Source organism: Setaria viridis, chromosome 5 (assembly GCF_005286985.2).
Source record: "Setaria viridis chromosome 5, Setaria_viridis_v4.0, whole genome shotgun sequence".
Classification (NCBI taxonomy): Eukaryota; Viridiplantae; Streptophyta; class Magnoliopsida; order Poales; family Poaceae; genus Setaria; species Setaria viridis.
Window position 1 is genome coordinate 25975488 of NC_048267.2, and position 20864 is coordinate 25996351.

The 20864-nt window shown below is 43.1% G+C and overlaps 4 protein-coding genes across 4 annotated transcripts; 3 read left to right on the forward strand and 1 right to left on the reverse strand.

Moving 5' to 3' along the window:
• Positions 1-3404, forward strand: LOC117857093 (mitochondrial carrier protein CoAc1). The gene is made up of 7 exons (XM_034739586.2): positions 1-1092; positions 1192-1277; positions 1357-1567; positions 1779-1908; positions 2372-2556; positions 2653-2784; positions 3016-3404. The coding sequence occupies exons 1-7, from the start codon at positions 919-921 to the stop codon at positions 3121-3123; spliced, it is 1026 nt and encodes a 341-aa protein (XP_034595477.1). The 5' UTR covers positions 1-918; the 3' UTR covers positions 3124-3404.
• Positions 3405-3734: 330 nt separating this feature from the next.
• LOC117857094 (uncharacterized) lies at positions 3735-8791 on the reverse strand. The gene is made up of 5 exons (XM_034739587.2): positions 8619-8791; positions 7820-7993; positions 7107-7247; positions 4587-4730; positions 3735-4461 (listed from the first exon to the last, which is right to left on the reverse strand). Exons 2-5 carry the CDS (start codon positions 7968-7970, stop codon positions 4106-4108), a joined length of 792 nt encoding a protein of 263 aa, XP_034595478.1. The 5' UTR covers positions 7971-7993; positions 8619-8791; the 3' UTR covers positions 3735-4105.
• Positions 8792-10365: 1574 nt separating this feature from the next.
• LOC117858771 (uncharacterized) lies at positions 10366-14484 on the forward strand. Its single transcript, XM_034741898.2, has 3 exons — positions 10366-10718; positions 13802-13898; positions 14150-14484. The coding sequence occupies exons 1-3, from the start codon at positions 10466-10468 to the stop codon at positions 14220-14222; spliced, it is 423 nt and encodes a 140-aa protein (XP_034597789.1). The 5' UTR covers positions 10366-10465; the 3' UTR covers positions 14223-14484.
• A 2383-nt stretch (positions 14485-16867) lies between these two features.
• LOC117854702 (uncharacterized) lies at positions 16868-19486 on the forward strand. The gene is made up of 4 exons (XM_034736927.2): positions 16868-17002; positions 17084-17309; positions 18420-18805; positions 18902-19486. Exons 1-4 carry the CDS (start codon positions 16868-16870, stop codon positions 19457-19459), a joined length of 1305 nt encoding a protein of 434 aa, XP_034592818.2. The 3' UTR covers positions 19460-19486.
• Positions 19487-20864: the final 1378 nt, after the last annotated feature.

The following is a 20864-nucleotide window of genomic DNA, read 5'->3' on the forward strand; positions in this document are numbered from 1 at the left end:
TTCTTCCACGAAGCAGCGGCCCGGGGCATATCCCTCCCTCCCCAAACGCCTCGCGATTCTTCTACGGGATCCGGCCGGATCGAATCCGCTGCCGCCCAGCCACCACCACCACCACCGCCGGTTCCTCCTCCCCTGCGCCCCCGCCCACTGCACAGCCCGCGCATTTGATGAGTATTTTTCTCCCCGTCCCTTGGCGCGATCCGGTGGATGCGAGGGACCTGCCCGGCCTCGACCCGCCTTCACCCCGATCTTGCCTCCGCCGCCGCCGCGCCGCCCGCGGCGGGGAGGCTGCTGCTACTATCCCCTGCTCTCGCCTCCCGTCCCCGGAGCTAGCCGCAGGCCCATGGGCTAGGGGGTCCCCGCTCGCCCTCCTGCGATCGCGAGCGGAGGGGCGGCTCGCGGGATCCGCCCGTCTTCTCCTCGCGCTCTAGGAAGAACCCGGGGACGACTCCTTGATCGGTCGGAGAGTTTCGCCTGCTTGTGGATCGGTTCCTGCTGATGCGAGAGTACTGTGATTTTTTTTGGCTCCTTGGGAGTGTACAGTTTTGCTCCTTGGGATGTGAAAGCTGTCCCGGGTGGGGATCCAGCTCGCGCTAGATTTTAACCCCGCTTTTGCCTTTCACTTTTCGCTCACTTAGTCACTTAAGAGGGTAAAGATTGGGTTCGGCGGGCGATTAACGCCCGATCACTGTGCAGGATTCTATTCCACCTTATCTTCTGATCTCCATTTCCGTGCTGTTTAATGCAAGTGGTGGGGAGGCAAAGTAGAGATTGTGTTGCCGGTTTTGGGGAAATATTCTTGGGACATTCCGCCCTGTACAGAGATATACCCTGCTCCGAGTTTAGTTTCATGTTCATAGTGGTGGTGGTGGGGAGGGCACGTATTACTCATCCTGATTATCCCGGGCAGTTGGGGAGATGGGTTCCTCGCAGGAGTCCACCTTCTCGTCGGCCTCGGGGGCTGCGCAAGTGAATGCTTCCACTCTGGACTTGCTCCCAGTCTATGCCAAGGAGCTTACCGCTGGCGGCGCTGCTGGTGCATTTGCAAAGACTGCGGTGGCGCCACTGGAGAGGGTCAAGATCTTATTACAGGTTCAGTACTTCTGAAGTGCTCGTACTCTCTATTTCAATGTTAGGGTGATTGTGTGGATATTTAGCTCACTTGCTGCACATCTGCTGTTTGCTCTGCAGACAAGAACTGAAGGTTTCCAGTCCCTTGGGATCCTCCAGTCCTTGAGGAAGCTGTGGCAGTATGAGGGAGTCCGAGGCTTCTACAAGTGAGTGCTTTGGCCTTTTGCTGTTGAATTAAGTATATACTGAATTAATGATTCTGATGCTCTGTTATTGCCCATGCAGAGGGAACGGTGCAAGTGTGCTTCGGATTGTTCCTTACGCGGCATTGCATTACATGACATACGAGCAGTATAGGTGCTGGATATTGAACAATTTTGCTCCATCAGTAGGTACAGGGCCCATCGTTGATCTTTTAGCTGGCTCAGCTGCTGGTGGGACTGCAGTTTTGTGTACATACCCATTAGACTTGGCTAGGACCAAGCTGGCATACCAGGTATTGCATTAGCATGCCCACTGATACATTTTTTTTTCATTCGTTCCTTTGATTGTAGTGAAGGTATGAAGGGTCTCCATTGATAGTAGTATTGCTGGAACAATCCTCTGAGCAATATTACTTGTTCATGCCATGTTGGCTGTTGGTATATTGTTGCTACCAATGATTGCTTCAAGGCTGTTTATACTAATTTCTTCACGTTTGCTCCAAGGTTTCAAATGTGGGCCAATCTGGCAATGCTTTGGGAAATTCTGGTCGACAACAAACGTATAACGGTATAAAAGATGTCTTCAAGACTGTTTACAAGGAAGGAGGTGCACGATCTTTATATCGTGGAGTAGGTATGTCATCCTCTCGGTCTCATTTCCTTGCTATGATTAGAAGTAACAGTGTTTGTTGCTTCGTTAGTGTGTGGGCAACAAGCTATCATATAAAATCTTTTTCCGCACTTCCATGTCTGTTAATGCTGCACGCTTGCACGTCTTTGTTTACGTTGTAACAAGATGCTATGTGTCAAGGTAGTTTGGTGCCAAATAGGCTTTCTTCAGTTCTATTTTTTGGTGTCAATGAAAGGGGCATCACTATTTTGTTGCTTTAGAAATATCGAACACTGGTTTTGCAGGTGATCTGAAATACAATTGACTTTTCTCACAGTTGTCAGGGCTAAACATATTAGTTAGGATGAGCTATTGAGCTACCACATGAATATCCTGAAACTTCTCATTACATTATTTGAGCTACGTATTTAGGCCATCCAATGCAATGCGTGTGAGGAGGTTTCAAAATTATTTTAATCGATTACAGGCCCAACTCTGATTGGTATTCTTCCATACGCTGGCTTAAAATTTTACATATATGAAGATCTGAAATCTCGAGTTCCAGAAGATTACAAGAAATCTGTTATACTGAAGCTCTCTTGTGGAGCTTTAGCTGGTCTATTTGGGCAAACCCTCACTTATCCGTTGGATGTTGTCCGGAGGCAAATGCAGGTAAGATTCCTATATTCTATCAATAGATAATATGCAAACTGCAGTTTTGATTGCATTATCTGTTTGGTCACTACTCACAAGACTTTCTGTCTTCAGGTTCAAAGCAAGCAGCCTCAAAATTCAAGTGATGGGTTCCGTATAAGAGGAACTTTCCAGGGTCTCTTGCTCATCATTAGGTGCCAAGGGTGGAGACAGCTCTTTGCTGGCTTGAGCCTTAACTATGTCAAGGTAATAAGCCAGACCAACATTTTCTTTCCAAAAGCCAAAATTTGAAAAATGAGTAACTAATTGCAAATTTTGCAAGGTGAAAAATGACAGATCTGTTTATGCAAACACTCATATTTAGTTGCTCCTTGTTTTATTTTACTTGTTTGCAATTATGACTTATGAGTGACAGCGACAACATGGATGTTCATCTTGCACTGTCATAAATGTCAAGTTTTGTCTATAATTTGTCAGGTTGTTCCTTCCGTAGCAATCGGTTTCACAACATATGACATGATGAAGACATTGCTAGGAGTTCCTCCCCGAGAGAGAGTTCATGCATCATCAGGTGCTAACAAATGAAGCAATGTTTGCCTCCTTATGTTAGGGCCAATGAAATTGAGAAACTCTAGTCTGTGGCATTGTGGTTCTTGTTAAGAATCCTATCCTTGTGTTGAACAGGATGCAAATTATTGTATATAGGTCAATTGGATCTGTGCCTGTAACTTTCTGTTGAGTTGCTCATAAAATCAATTATGCTACTTGTGATCTGTAACCGTAAATATAATGGCTACATGAGATTGCTGTACATTAACTATACAAGATTAGTACCATGATTGGAGATTCTGATCTGAATTTTTTAACCTAGTATTACCAACTGTGACTGAATGATGTTTTTGGAGCAAAGGATAGCAAAGACGAGGATGAAGTCTTGATGGGTTCCGTCAGTAGAATCTGCAAAGCTTGATTTGATTTGAGCTGCTGCAAAGCCTGATTTGATTGGTCTGTTTGTTCTGCCAGAAGCACCGGAAGATTTATTTCTTCTTCCCTGAAGTTCATTTGGTGATATATTCAGTTCTGTTTTTCCTGTTTGAAACTACTGATCGGCCCCTTTCATAGTTACAACCAACTCTTTTATTTCAGCTTGATTACACATAGGAAACAACTCCAAGGAATGGAGATTGCTACTTGAGTTGAGCAAACATTTTACTTCACAATTGGCAAAAACGGGTCCTTACATGTTCGTGCTTCCCACACATACACTACATTATCTTAACAAAAAAGAATGTCTACAGCACTTGAGGCACAGAAAGCTCTTGAAAATAAATCATTTGTTCATATAAATAAAATCAATTCCACAAGGTTGACAAGAACTACACCAAATAAACCATATCCATGCATCCATCACCATAGAAGAGAGTAAAAACCAACAGCAGATTTGTCTGAAGAGAAGCATATAACTGCAAACTGTACACCACCCGCAATCCCAATGCAATTCCATCTCCATGTAGTTTCCAAGTCCATGATCACAAAACGAGAAATCCACACCTGACCTGCATATCACTTAATCTTTCTTCTTGTTGGCAGGGGAGCAGAACCTCTCAAACAGCATGGCGAAGAACCCTAAGAAATCGAGCCGCTTCTTCGGGTCATCTTTCTCCACCTCCCTGTTTGTTTCTTCAGGCTTCTCTCCTTCAGCTGAAGTTTCAGCAGTAGCATCAGTCTTAGTTGGAGTTTCCGTTTCAGTTGTGGGGGCTGTCTGTTCCTGCTGCACCGCTGCGACGACAGCCTGAATTTCTTCTACTGCTTGCTCCACATTCGATTCTTCAGTCTTGTCAGCAGAGGCGGCGACGTCAGCGTTCTGGGCAGCTTCGCCTTCCTCTGCTTTCTCTTCAGCCTCAGGTTCTTTATCTTTAGATCCTGTTCAAGGAAAGGATGATTGCAAATGTTCAACAATCAGGCTGTGGATGAAAACAAATTCACCAATTTAGTCAGGTAAATTGCCAGAGACAATCCCAAAAACAATGGAAGATCAGATGCCTTACCATGCCTCCGCAGATGAAGAGCATGAGCAAGGCTCTTAACCTCGTCCTTGACCTTCTCCACCACTTCCGGGTGGCTCTTCACCTTGTCCATAACTGCACTTAAAGCATCCATGTCCTTGTTTCCTTGTTCTTCGCTTCCTTGCTCTGCAAAATCGACACGAATGCTTATTAGAGAAAATGGTATGGTCTGAAGAGAGAAAGAAATAAAGAAAAAAAGGGGGACCTAATTTAGCATTTTTCAATCACATGCATCATCTGAAGTTTGGGTCAAAATAGCTCCTTACAAGCGAGTAACGACGAGATGAACAAGAACCGAAGTGTTCGTTAGTTAATTACACTTTCCCTAATTCAAGCCTCACCATAAGAAATACTGATGAGATCCATGGGTTAATTACACGTTCTCCATTTTTCCCTTTAAATAAATCCCTAGTTACTGAACGCAATCATCACACCCCAATCAGTGAATTATCAGTAAAACACAAAGCAGGGGAAAGAAACTATCTTCTTACTGATCAATTCGACAGGAAAAGGATTCTTCAAGACAACAGTAAAGATGCCAAATCCCAAAACAGAAACATACACCAAAATCAAAAGAGCAGATAGAGCGAGAAAGCAATCGCACACGAGCTTGCAAGAGCCGAGAAAACAAGGATCTGTCATCCTAGGTTAGGTATCGGCTGAATCAAACTTTTGCAGTGAAAAGAAGAGACCCTTACCAATTGAAAAAACTGCAGATTCGAAGGGCGTCGAAGTTTGCAATGAATGGGGAAAGCTGAACTGAAGAAAACCGAAAAGCGCAGACTTTTTGATGTGTACTATGCGAAGCTGAAGAATTCTGGCTTTCTGGGTTACGGCTCTAACTGAGCCCCTTGATATGGACTAAATTACTAATGCGAAGCTAATGTTTAATGTATTATATACACACAAGCACCCCTGGCATGCATAATGATACTGCATGGTAGGACAGTGCAGGAGAGTGACAGCGAAAATGGACGCTGGCAAGCTGCAGGCATTCATGGTGGTTGGTCGAGGAGGATATGATCCTGCATCGTGGCTTGCACGGCGCAGCTTTTGTCATACAGAGTGTCTCTGCTCCAGCTGGGTCAATCAAAGGTTGCTTTGTTTATCTTGAAACAGTACTGTATTTGCTATAGCTGCATTGATCCCAGAAGAATATATGGGAGATAGCAGTTGGATTCTTTGTTGTTGATGTTTATTGTTATTATTGTTTGTGAATTCCTGTCTGTACAAATGGAGATGAATTATGGGATTTTGTTTGTGTGGTACGCATGTATTAGGGTCAACTAATGACCATCTAGCAGATGCAGGCCCACTAAGAAGACAAAGGAACGTGGTGCTTGAGCTGTAACTTTCTCACCAAAAAAAATTCAGATAATTGCTGTATTCAGCTCACCGATGATGTCTGAAGGACAGTTTATTTGCTTGGATTTTTTTTTTCAGATTTGGATTGGATCATGGAGAAAAACAATCTGGAAAATGGTATCAGGTACTCCTTTTTTTTTCTTTGCGAAGTATCAGGTACTCCTTCAATCACACATGGCCAACATCCTAGACAATCATTGTGTGCATAAAGCTGCTTTTACTTGGAAGGAAAGCTAAGCAAGCTTATAGGCCAGGAGACCAAATCCGATTAAGGTAGGCCGCTAAAGAAATGCAGTTCTAATTTGCAAAAAATAAATAAAATGCAGTTCTTTGAAGCTATGAAATGTTCATTAAACACAAGGCATTTTTTCTTTAACAATTTCCAGCTTTATTTTACCCCGATAATTGCATTGTTGAGTGCATCATCTACAATTTGTCTTGACATCATTAGAGAAAACTTAGTTTGTTTTCAACATCTTGTGTGATATTTTCGTTGCGTATGTCCAAATGATCTGTTTCGCTATCATGATCCAAGCCGACCTAATCCACGATCATGACTGAAATCAAATCAACCTTTGCTCCATGAGCCATGTGTAACATCACTGCTTTATTAATCACATAGCTCGTAGTATATGAGTATTTCCTTCAAAAGGGTCATATCTGAGAAGATAGTTCACCTAATCAGGAAAAAAGTTTCAATTGCTTCACATTTCCAGATGCATCCACATTCGTTTCGAAAAAAAAAAAGGCCGGACGCATCCATGTTCCAATGACATTTAGAGTCACATCCTAATAAGTATCACGTTACGATAAACCTGGGCTGGGCCTTTGTTTTCCCATTAGATACATTGTAAACGTAGTTTACTTCAGAATTATTATTTATGTGCCATATGCTGAAGATTTATCTAAGGATTGGTTTCACTTCAAATCTTTTATGATCTTAATTTAATTTGTACTGCAAGAAAAACATCTAACGTGGAAGTTGAACTGCACTACACAAATGTACACAAAGTGCTACTTTTTTGTTTTCTGAAAAACATCGACAAGGACCATATCAACTGGATGCAAGATTCATGAAATGTTGCAAGCTGCAACCCTTTTTTCCCTTGAAAGACACTCTAAATGAGTGCAGCTTACCTAGTTCCTTTGAACGGCTGGCCTCGGAGTGACCTCCGAGTTCTTCTTTCGCTTTCTCAATAAGGCCTGAGCCCTTGTGCAAGATCGTTTCGATGCCTGACTTCACATCTCCTTGAAGCTTCTCCGTCGCCGTCTCGGCATCTGTCCATCAACCCCAAAGGTCAGGGAGCAGGAAATAATATTAAAAGTACATCGTGGTTACCTGTTTATTAGCTACTACCTATTAGGATTTAGGACAGCTAATGTGGAAGTAATATGCAAGGCACGATCTGGTATCACATTTTGAATTCAGCTTGAAAGCTTCTGGGAATTAGACGTTTCTTTGAATTTCCATAATGTAGTATATCTATCAATTATCAGAACCAGCAGTTCTATTATGTTGACCTTGACCGAAAAACGTGCAACATAAAAATGTAGCCTTTCAGGTCCATATCAAGGCAATTTCAAAACCATCTATTTAGAAAATTAAAAGTTTATCTGCAGCTATCAATCATCTACAGTATTTGCCGTGTTATTATCTAACAATGACAACATGAACTCCAAACCATTGGCTGCTTTTGTTGTGATCAGAAGTGGGCATGCTACCAGTATCATCCTATCTTGTCAAGTACTTAGAGAGAGGCTGAAGAACGCAAGGAGGAATAGCTACCTATGAAACTAAATGGCATTTCTGCACACAAAACTTAGGCAAAACATGAAGGCAAATAACTAACCGTTCTTGGCTGACTGGAGGCTTCCTGCAAGGGCATCAAGCCCTCCCTTGGCACGATCAAAAAGGTCATTCTTCCCGCGGCTATCTTTTCCCTTCTTCTGCGATCCTTCAGAGTCCTTGACTTTCTTTGAGTTCTTCCGCTGAAAGAACATCTTGTTCTGTTCCTCCTCTTACACTGCGATAATCATATACATGCAAGGAAGAAGCTTAAGCAATCTACCATAGAAGATTCAAGGAACCTAAATGCAAACTTCAGCTAATTTTGAGGAAGCAATCTGCGATGTCAGCATCTTCTGCCTCAGAAGTTATTCTGAAAAGCACGCATGATCCAGACATCCAGTAATTGTTTGCTTCAGCAATCAGCACAGAATAACACAGAAGTTATTCTGGGACGGCAATCAAACACGGCTGTTTCTATGTAAAATAACTTCGGAGTTCTGAACTTGTAATTCATGGTGTTTGGCACAAAGGGACATGGTGAATCATGCATGGCTTTCTAGAGCATGGTACTGATTGTCCAACCCTCGGGATATCAACCAGCTCATTGCTACAGAAATCCAAGAGAAAAAATCCAAACAAAATGTGACGAAGCTTGTTGGCAGTGAAGAGAAAAGACCATACTTAGGCAAAATAGCAGTAGGTGAGGAGATCTAACGCAGTGAACAAGAACAACCTATGCCAACTAACTTCTGATTAACAAGAACAACCTCCTTTAAGAAACTATTGACAGCACCCGACATCACCATTCGAGTAAAAGAAAAGCATAAGCGTGTAAAGCATCGGATATGCACGCGTCTTACCGATCTTCCTTGAACTGATCAGGAAATGGAGAGTTGTTGCAAAGGACAGAAGAAGAGAAGAAGAAGAGGACAGGCGTATTCAGGATCTCAGGGGGGACGTGTGTAACGTCGTGGTCCTCCTTTTATGGAACCATCTATTAGTCGCTGCCACAATTAAAATTAAGCATGTCAAGTCGGCCTCCGGTAAGCCCAGCCCGCAACCATTAGCCTCTGATAATCTGATTCTTATTCGATTTTGCTTGTGTTTTTAACTAGGCATTTGATTTCTTTATTGACCGAACAACATGGAAACAAAACTATCGGTTTCTGTCCTTCTGATACGGCAGTAGACAACTAGACATATCTTCATTCTTGGGTTTGACCTTAACCAGCGCAATCATGCTTCCCGGAGAGGAGGTTGTTGCAGAAAAGAAAGGTGAACACATGGCAGGCATGTATACTACTAGAATTGAGTAACTAGTTTTATACTGTTATACTGGATCTGAAGTGTTACACAAGGATATTCTTTGGCCTATCTTGTACGCTTTCTTTTGCTTCTTGCATCAGCACACAATTAACTAGCTTGGTCGTGACAGATATCCTGGCACTACCATGCATGTTTCTGGAAGTTTGATCTACCTTAATTTTTCAGTCTCCTTACATCACACAACTAAATGAACTAATGATGCTCAGACATGCCAGGGTATTTAAAATCAGCACTTTATCTTTGAGATGAGAGATTTTCTTGAGATCTAGGAGTATGAGAGAAGAAGATAAACTGGATCAACTGAATCCTTAATGAAATTTGTTTATCTTTTTACAAGCTTGGTTTTATGTTCAAAGCTTAATTATACGATGGATAAACTATTTTATATTTTAACATTTCTTTTATGTCATATACAATGAAGCGTTAAGGGGTGAGACTTTTCGCTTGGATCATCGATCAATTAGCTGGTGCTAGCTGCCTAGTGACGACGTTGCTTGACCACGTGGATCGATGGTTACATGAACACGACCATGAATAGGAGTTAGCTGATCCATCTCCCTTCACGGCATGACAGCATCACTTAAAGCCCAACCGGAGGCGTCTTCACCGGCTCTCTTTCAGGCATCGAATTCAATCAGCAGTTGCAGGCCATCGAGGGCATGTGGTTATCTCTGCCCCCCTGATGACCTGACCTCAAGGCACATGATCGCTCCGCTTTCCGGCCGTGGATTTGCCGTGGCAGCTGACGCCAACGACAGGAAGGAGCAAAGCCTGCGTGGGAAGAAAAACCCATGGGATTTCAATTTTGCACCTGAAGTGACCTCGAACTCAGCAGACATGATTAGCTAGGACGCTGCTGCACATGAGGCTAGTTGAAGATGATGACGCATGGTAATTCATTCCGTGAAGAGATGACGATCGAGCATGTGTAGCCCTTGCACATGAAGTTGATAGTCACGACCGTTTGGCGAGCCGGCCGTGCAAGAAAGGGTAATCGATTTCGAGTTAATCGGATAATCATCAGGGAGAAAATTTCATCAGCTTCTTGGATGAGCATTTGATCCATTCCATCTAAGTTCCGGAATATGCCGTGCCAGCTGGCTCCACCCACGTTGACCGTTGACACCGCAAGTCAGCAGCAGCGTGCCACCAACAATCTCTGTGCCCTGGCGACGAATTTTACTTCAGCTCGAGGCTGCTGTTTCAGCAAAGCACCAAAAAGAAAAAGAAGAAGCGTCGCTTAACACGGCCCTTAATTATTGGGCCTTACCAACATCATCGTTCGGCCCACTCGAGACCCACACACACCATTCACCGCGAGGGAGAGAACAGAAGAGGCAGGGAGTGCGGAGAAGAAGGCTAGGGTTTAAGGTGCTCGGCGATGGCGTCGGCGGCCAAGTCCCTGGTGGCGCGGGCGGGATCGTCCCTCCTCGGCCGCCTCCTCGCGTCCCCATCACAGCCCCTCCTCCGCGCCGGGCTGCCGCCGCTCGCTAGGCTGCAGCCGCACGTCCCGCCTCCGCCGGCGGCGGCGGTGGATGCCTACGAGGCGGAGGCGGTCGCGAGGCTGACCTCGGTCCCCTGCGAGATCTCGTTCCCCTGCGGCCTCCCCTCGCTCCGATTCTTCATCGACGACGGTACCGCTTCTCTCTCGCGCGCTCGCTCATGAATTGGCCCGTGATTAAGTTCTACAGTTGGGCTCGGATCAGTGACGATTGCTGGATGTAGAAATAGGGGGAAATGTTGCGGTGCCTTACAATTCGTTGTTTATACAGATTGTGGCGCGTAAGTACTCATACTCGCATGGTTTCCGTTGTGGTGCACTATGTCTGTGATTTGCAGTTTTACCAATTTGCCATTAGCCGATTACAGATGCATTAAGCCTTGGGTAGTTGGGTTATTGCGTGCTTGGGAAGAATTGGCATGGTTTCTGACATTATGCGCTTCATTTCTCGTCCCTGCAAGCTTGTTTTATAGAATCCCATTATATTCTTGGTGAATGGTGATATGCTAATATTACTTGCCTTAGGTGATGGTGCTTGTTTGTAGCTTGAGTCTTTCAGCAGATACCACCTGACTTGTTTGTCCTATACCTTGGTGCAATATTTTGAATATGTTACCACCAAGGTGAATGATTTGTGCGTGCCTCAGGTTCACTAATGAGTATGTGCTGGACAAATGAGTGTTTAGTGCCCGTGCTTTTGTCTGTGTGATTCACAAGCGGTAGCGCTTCTAAATCTGTGTTATTCTGTTTATGTCAAAAGTAAGATCAGTGGCTGATCATCTTTTTCTCAAGAAAAGTTGTGCTTGTAGTTTGGTCATTCGTGTGCATTGAAGTGCATATAGTTTGTATTCACCATTTGGATTTTATGGTATGACCTTTGTACCATGAATTTTGTTCGGTAGTAGAAAGCAAAGATTGGTACAGTGCACAGTTGGATGTGGAATCATCGAAAACCAAAAATTGGGATTGGGTGCAAGTTGAGAACTTCTCGCAGCTTATAAAGATATGTTATGTTGAATGTGCTGGACAAACAAATGTTTAATGCTTTTGCTGTGTCTTTATGATTCGCAAGCAGTAGGGCTTCTAAAAATTTGTTTTAAATTAGATCTGTACCACCAAAAGATTCACACTCTAGAAAAATACCACTAAAAGTTTGAGTTCTAGAAAACTACCATCGAAAGGTTGCTCCGTTAAAGAATTTTACCATCCCGTTAACTTCGTCCGTTTCTTTGCGCTTGGTATTGTGTATCAATTCTCTATCTAGCGATCTCCCATTCCCTCCTTTACCATCGCTGCTTCCTTCCCGGAGTCCAGTGCTGTCCACCCCATCTTCCCTCTCGTCCTCCTTTTGCATAGCTCCCCCAGGCCCCAACCCTTCCTCTCAACTCTCAAGAACTCCTATGAACACTGGATTGATGAATCCTGTGAACTCCTATAAGCACAGTTCTGAACAGGCTCCGGGAACATCAACTTTATGCCAAGTTTAGCAAGTGTGAATTTTGGCTAAAGAAGGTACCTTTCCTTGGACATGTTTTGTCAGAAAAAGGCATTGAAGTTGATCTGGGGAAAGTTAATGATATATTGGACTGGAAACCGCCAACATTTGTCCATGAAGTGAGAAGTTTTCTTGGAATGGCCGGGTATTACAGAAGGTTCATTCCAAACTTTTCCAAGATTTCCAAACCAATAACTGAATTTGAAGAAAGAAGTTAAATTTGGATGGAATCTAGAATGTGAAGAAGCATTTCAAATGCTGAAGAAGTTATTGACCACAGCCCCAGTGCTAGCTCAACCTAACCTTGAGAAGCATTTCAAACTAGGTTGTGTGCTTATGCAAGAAGGAAGGGTTATTGCTTATGCTTCTCGACAATTGAAGCGACATGAAGAGCATTACCCTACTCATGATCTTGAGCTTGCTGCCGTGGTTCATGCCTTAAAGATATGGCGACATTACCTTCTCAGAAGTGAATGTCATATTTGTACGGACCACAAGAGTTTGAAGTATATCTTCACTCAATCAGATTTGAATGAGGCAAAGAAGATGGTTGGAACTTATTAAAGATTACAAGTTGGAAATCCATTACCATCTGGGTAAGGCTAATGTAGTGGCAGATGCTCTAAGTAGGAAAGCTGAATGCCACTGCATTACTGTTCAACCAAGCCTCAAGACCTTATGCAAAGAATTGGAAGATTTGAATTTGGAAATAGTAATGCAAGGTACTCTTCAGAATATTACTTTGCATGATACTTTAAAGGAGCATATAGTAAAAGCTGAGAAAGAAGACAAAGGAACGAGAATTCTTCGAGATCGGGTAAGCAAAGGTGAAGTTTCTTGTTTCACCCAAGATGAGAATGGGGTACTCTATTTCAAGAATAGAATAGTGGTACCCAAGGACATGGATTTGAGGAAAACAATCCTGGATGAAGCCCATCTATCAAGATTTTCTATTCATCCTGGGAATAACAAGATGTACCAAGATTTAAAGCAAAGATTCTGGTGGACAAAGGATGTAATGAGAAATAGCAAAGATTCTGGTGGACAAAGGTTCTGAATGTGATACTTGTCAAAGGGTTAAGGCAGCTCATCGGTACGTCGAGAAAAAGTGGTGCTTCTAGTTTGATAACTCTTGTGTATAGGAGCACGCATAGCTTATATGTACCATTTGAATTTTCTATTATGCCTTTTTGTTTTGTTGAATATCAATCGATACTTCGGTCGTAGAACAACAAAGGTTGGTACGGTGTGCAGTTGTATGTGGAATCATTTGGAAGCCTAAAATTGAGACTGGGTGTAGCTTTAGAACTTCTCACAGCTCATAAAGATATGGTTATGTTGAATTGAATCCTAGAGTTTGGTAGAAAGTGGTCGAGAAATACTCAAGAGCACGGATTTCCTTTTGCTATTCTGGATTGTTTACTTACACGGTGCCAAATGGTGATTGCCCCTTGTTATCTGCTACTGATTGCCTGAAATTGGGTAGAAAGTGTCTGACTGATACTCAAGTACACAAGCATTCCTTTTGCTATGCTGGATTGTTTACTTACATGGTGCTAAACTGTGACTGTTCCTTGTTTCTTCTGCTCCTGAAATTGTGTTGTAGTGTTAGGTGACTTGTGATCTGGGAGCAGATCAAATTATTGTTGCTTTTATTTCCGTGATGAGTTGGACCACCTTCCGTGTCTACTAATCTGTTGCATATCTTTTCCTATTTGCAGTTGAGAATCCTGCTGCTAATGAACCCCTTCTGCTAATAAAGAGAACTTACCAGCCCAGTACCATCAAGCGGAAAAGAACCCATGGTTTTCTTACACGGTAGGGTCCCTCTCTACACGCCCTGATCCAGTTCGACTGTGTGCTACTTACTAGTATTTCGCGAATATTTCGTCATGCAAAAGATGATTGTTCCTCAAGTGATAAACGATCCACTGTACTTTACATATTTCTGCTACATGTGAATCCAAGAAGGGTCTTAGTGTGGCTGGCTTGGGCATGATATACAGTTCTGTTTTCATGCATTTGCGTTTCGGTGCACTAATGTCATTATTATTACACTGCTCCTGCAGTAAGTCGACCAAGGGTGGGCGCAAGGTGATCGCACGGAGAATCGCCAAAGGCAGGCACAGACTTTCCGTGTAGCGAGGCCTGTGGGTGCAGCGGGGCAAGGCACGGAGAATTGTGTCAGCTATTGGCAGGAGAATGGAGCTTCTTAGAGCCCTAAAGGCAATCTCCTCTCTATGCTTACAAACTTCACACCTATTCACTCGATGATAGTTCGCACTTTTCAGCAGTCTTTCAAAGTCTGATATCATATTATCTGTATTTGGTTGTCATGACTGTACCTTTATGCGTGGAGGGGAGCTCTTTGACAATTAAAATAATATGTTTGTTCCCCTCTTCAGACTAAGCGTGCTATATGATTTCTAGAGGAATTCCTCATTTTTGCAGAACCTTTCAGATGACATGAAGGGTAAGGTGCTATGCTGTAACTTACCACCATGAGATCTATTTTTTTCCATGAAAGACTTTTGCAGATAACGTCGAAACAGTTTCTTTGTATTGCAATTGTTTGGTGGCAAAAACCGATGCGTACCTATGACATGATTGTTGTTGTAATTAATGTAACATTTTCAGTTACTGTCAACTCATTTCTTGGGCACATGCAAGAATGATGTAACTTTTTTTAGATGACCTGCCTGTTGCGCTACTCTTAGAAATTCTTAGTGTATAAAAAAGCTGATGATTCCTATTTTTCTTATGTCAACCGCTGCTGTAACTTGCTCTATCTCTTTTGTTCCATTAATGTCTTACGTGGCGACACAATGCTGAATATATAAGACCGTGCACTGCATACAGGAGCGCGCCAATCTTCCTAGTGATCTACTACACGCAGTATCATTTCACCAGCAAATCGTATGATTTCCCATTTGTATTATCTCCACCTCTGCCTTTTTTCATTTCGAGATCCATCAATTATACCATTGAAGATGAATTTAATTATACCATCAAAGATGAATTTATTTGAAACATCGAAGATGAATTTAATTATACTATCAAAGATGAATTTATTTGAAACAGAAACATCCTCCACTTCTGCTATACTAACAACAGTAGATTGACCATGCTACAGTCATTCTAAGAACATGTAAGAAACATTGTGTCCACAAACAGTCCTCCACTTCTGCTATACTAACAACAGTAGATTGACCATGCTACAGTCATTTTAAGAGAAACATGCAGGGCGCGTTTGGTTCCCCGTATATGCCTTGGCCTGGCCCTCGGGATGCAGTGATTGGATGCTTGTATGGGGTCCTGAGCCTGGCCCTCGGCGTGCAAGATAGCTCGCCGAGCCTAGCTGCCGGGAAACGAAAATGGATTCCGTTTCTTGGCGGCCTGGCTCGTGCGAGACGCGAGCGCGCCCTCGGTGCCCAGAAAAAATGGCTCTTCAGATGCAGGCGGGAGATGTGAGGGCGCGCGCGGGAAGCTACGGTTACCGCCGCCCCTTTCGCGCCATCCATCCGCGTTATATCTTCACCGCCGCCGCCCCTCTCCCCATTCTCTCCCTCGCACTCGCCCTCTGGCTCTCCGCTCTGAGCTCTCCCGCTTCCTCGTGTCCTCCTCTTCCTGCTCGTCCAGATCTGACTGGTGGTAGCAGGTGATGCATCTCCTCTTCCTTGTGCTCCAGATCCACGGTGTTTGAGGCTCGATTCAATCGATGGCTGACCTTTCGCTTCTCCCTCTCTTCATTTTCCGCAGGTTTGAGGTTCGATTCGTCGGGGTTTCATGGCAAAGAGAGCAGGTAACCTGTAATCCCTCGCAGATCTGGTGTTGCTCCCTTTTCCCCATCGGTTTTTTTGGGGTCCTAATGTTTTGAGCATTTGTAGGGTCGGATCCGTGCTGGTGATTTCGTTGGAGGTAAAAAGGCAAGTTTTTTCTTTTAGGGTTTCGATCTGTTCTTGTTTCTCCCAATTGGATCTTGCATGTTGTGATACTAATCCCTTTCCCTCATGTGCAGATTTGCCTTTATCTTGCCTTACCCGTTGAACTCTTGAAAGCCCTCCGACTTTTTTTTTACAAGGAGCTAGCGGTAACGATTTTTCCAGTGAGCCTTTGTCATTAGCCGATGATGGTTGCTTACTTACTCTGAAAACTGAGCACATGTTCTTAGCCGATGATGAATGCTTATTTACTTTCAACAGTGAGCACATGTTCTTAGCCGATGATATTACTTTATAAATATGAAAACTGAGCGCATGTCCTTAGCTAATGATGCATTCTTATTACACTGATTTACCTATATCTGAGCACTTGTGCATTAGGCGATGATGCAGTTTTTTTTCCTGACCCACTTGTTGAATGCTAAAAATGATTTGTTGTTTTCCTGAGACATGCTTTGCATTTTGTAATAGATGAACCCTGTCGAGCAGAGATGCATGCTTGTGATAAAAGCTGCTGCTTTTGTGTCTGTCATCTATGCATACTTCATGAGTAGGCTGAGGGTGGCCCATAATTCACAGACTCAGATCACATATGCCCCAATGAGTGCCATGGATGAGGAATGCCAAGCCAACCTGAACAAAATTTTTAATTGTAATGACATAGAATGTGTGAACATGTTGCGTATGCGTAGAGCTCCCTTTTTCAACCTGTGTAACCTGCTTAGGGACAGAAACTTGCTAAGAGACATAATAAACATTACTGTGGAGGAACAAGTAGCAATGTTTCTCCATGTTGTGGGACACAACCAGAGATTTAGAGTAATCCACCAAACATTTAGGAGATCCATGGAAACAGTAAGTAGGTATTTCAGAGAGGTCTTGTATGCTATTGGTGAGCTGAGGGGAGAGATGATAAGGCCACCATCAACTGAGACAACACTTAAAATCAGAACAAGCCCAAGGTGGTATCCTTATTTTAAGGTAATTAAATGAATCTAAGGTTTACCTCTACCTAACTGCAGTCCTGACCAAACTTTAATCACAAGTCTTGCTATAATGTAGGACTGTATTGGTGCAATAGATGGTACTCATGTTCATGCTAGAGTACCAGCAAAGATATCTGCAGCATTCAGGGGTAGGAAGCACTATCCTACTCAAAATGTGCTTGCTGCAGTTGACTTTGATCTGAGGTTCACTTATGTGCTAGCTGGATGGGAGGGATCTGCACATGATGCACTCATTCTAGCTGATGCTTTAGAGAGGGATGATGGGTTAAGGGTTCCTCCAGGTACTTGTAACAGAAACTTTTAGACAAACCACAAATTGGGATTTCACATAACCACTACAACTGATTCTTGGCTACCTAATTAATTGTTTAGGTAAGTTCTACCTAGTGGACACTGGCTATGCATGTCGTCCTGGATTTATGCCCCCTTACTGAGCCACTAGATACCACTTGAAAGAATATGGTGGAAGAAATTATCCTACCAATAAGAAAGAGTTGTTCACCTTGAGGCATTCAAGCCTAAGGGTCACAGTTGAGAGGGCATTTGGGGCTTTAAAGAATCAATTCCGTATTCTAGACAACAAGCCCTACCACCCATTCAAGACACAAGTCAAATTAATTTTTGCATGTTGTATTCTTCATAATTGGATAATTGGCCATGGTCAGGATGAGGTTTTTCCTGATGAAGCAACATGGGAACCTAATTGTAGTAGTACTGCACTTGCTGATGGTACTCAGACAGATGACAATGTAGCTTGGGGTACTAGAAGGAATGAAATTGCAAATGATATGTGGAACAATAGGAGCACCTCTCATGTGTAGAGCTTGCTATTTTGTGTGCAATGATCAACTGTTGTTCTGTTAGCTGAGCCAATGCACTTGTGCAATGATGATGTAATAATATGTTGTATGAACAACTAGACTGAGGCTATGGACATGTGCAATGATCATTTCATCCTCTATTTCTTTTACCTTCACTGAGGCTAAGTACATGTGCAATGATTATTTATTCCACTGTTGTTCTGTTACCTTCACTGAGGCTAAGTACATGTGCAATGATTATTTATTCCTCTATTTCTTTTACCTTCCCTGAGGCTAAGTACATGTGCAATGATGTTGAACATGCATCAATTACATTCTATTTTGTCTGATTATATGGCAATGGGTTTGTGCAATGATGTTAAGCATGCATCAATTACATTCTATTTTGTATGATCATATGGCAATGGGTTTGTGCAATGATGTTAAGCATGCATCAATTACATTCTATTTTGTCTGATCATATAGCAATGAGTTTGTGCAATGATGTTAAGCATGCATCAATTACATTCTATTTTGTCTGATCATCTGGCAATGGGTTTGTGCAATGATGTTAAGCATGCATTTCATTAGGGATGGCTGAGGAGGTTGGGGTGATTGATCTGGCGGTGGCTGATGAGGTTGTCCAGATTGCTAGGGCTGGTGCAGAGCAGCGCCCTAGGGGTGCTATGCGCTGGACTAGTGCCATGTCTTCCTTTGTCCTGCGCCGTATGTGCCAGCTGATTGAGAGTGGTGTTAGAACAGACAAGGGCTTCAAGGAGGTCCACCTGAACCAAGTTGCGTACCTGCAGGAGTTTAGTGGCAATGAAGTGACTGGTACTCAAGTGTATGACCACTTGAGGAAGTGGAGACAGAGATGGATGAGGGTGTCCAAGCTTAGGGAACTAAGTGGTGCGCTCTGGGTTGAGGAGACTTGCATGATCAGCCTTGATGAGGAGCACTATAAGGGACACATCAAGGTGTGTGGGATGCCTAGATCTTCCTTACCTTATTCTTATCCTGATCCTTTAGTTTTATTTCTAACATTTCTAACTAATCATACACACTACAATTAGGTACACCCTAAGGATGCTGAATTTCTGAACAAACACATTGAGAACTACAAGGAGATGATGATCATTTTTGGAAATGGGTTGGCCACTGGCAAGTATGCTATGGGTTCTAATGAGGCTCTAGGTAGCCCATCTGACTTTACAGATACCTCAATGAAGACTGAACCATATGATGAGGACAAGGCAGCCAAGTGCATTGATGATGTTGCTAAGGTCTTTGGAGAAGCACCCAAGGATACAATGGAGGTCAGTAGTGGTTCTGGTCCTAGCAAGAAGAGGAAGAGGTCTGTCCTCACTGAGGAGGATCATCTGGTGATGAGCAGTATGACTGAGGCAGTGAGGGATGTTGCTTCTGCTATCCGTGAGACCAAGGTTGAGGTGTTGAACCCTGATCTGTATAGTGCAGTGATGTACATGCCAGGGTTCAGTGAGGAGGCTCTGATATGTGCTTTCTCCCATCTGGTTGACAACAAGGCCCAGGGTGATGCTTTTGTCAACATGGCTGAGAACCACTGTGTCCTTTGGCTAAGGACATGGCTTGCCAAGAATTCCTACATGTAGATCCCTCTACATGCTTCCTAACTGATCTATCTTTTGTGTAGTGACTTCTTTTGTGCAGGATAGACTGACTGGAGCTTCCAACACTTTGCTCCATTTCTTTTGGGGGTTTGAGACAGCATGATTAGGTTGTGGCTGGTTAGTATGGTTAGGTTGTGGTCTGAGAGAGGCACAGACTGTGGTTGGGGGTTAAGGTGCCAGTAGGCTATGGACATTACCTCTGTGATGTATTTGATCAGTCAGTTACATTGCCTATGATGTCATGGACACTTGGTCATGGTTGTAGTTATTCATATGGCATTTATTTCATGTGCCTGTCATCCATTACCTTCTGTTCATTCAGTCTGTTACATTGCCTATTTCTTACTTTATTCATTCATGCATGATCTGAAGTACACATCCATTGCCTTTATGAGGTCCTTATTCATTTGTGCATGATCTGAGCACAATCATTGCCTTGATGAGGTCCTTATTCATTTATGTATGATCTGAGCACAACTCATTGCCTATTATGATGTCCTTATTCATTTGAGCATGATCTGAGCACAACTCATTGCCTATTATGATGTCCTTATTCATTTGTGCTTCATCTGAGTACAACTCCATTGCCTATTATGTTTTCCTTTTTCAGTTGTGCATGATCCGAGTACAACTCCATTGCCTATTATGTTTTCCTTTTTCAGTTCTGCATGATCTGAGCACAACTCCATTGCCTGTTATGATGTCCTTATTCATTTCTGCATGATCTGAGCACACAAACATTTGTTTGCATTCTTACTTGATTCTTTTTTTACAACTCACATTGTATTGCTGCATTGTAACTAATCTAGGACTTCAATTATGACTTGGTATGTTGTATTCTATGGGCGCAAAACTGGCGTCTTCTCCACCTGGAGGGATTGCCATCAACAAGTCAATGGCTTCAAGGGAGCCTGTTTCAAAGGGTACAAGACTGAAGAAGAAGCTTGGGCTGCCTATCACAACCAACATGTAGATCAAGCCCCTGCTGAGTTCAAGGCCGACAAAGAACTGAACAAAACAAGCACACCAACCAAAGATATCATTATCATTGTTCAGTTTATTATTATCCTAGTTTTATTATACAAGCTTGTATAATCCTTTGTTGTAATATTGAGATGTGGTATGAGCTCCATTGGTATGAACCTATTGTATGAGTAGCTGGCCTAAAAACTGACCTGTGGTAACCTCACCAATTTCAACATTGAGGTATTCCAACTCTGGTACATGCAGCCAACCAAACAACTGCTTTTTCTTCTCTGTTTGCCAGTTCGTAGCTCATACATGCAACCAAACATGTGCTCTGCTCATCCTGTCTACTTTCATCCTAGTAACCAAACAATGATCACCTGCATGCAATCAGCCTGGCCCAGCTTAGCCTGCATACCAG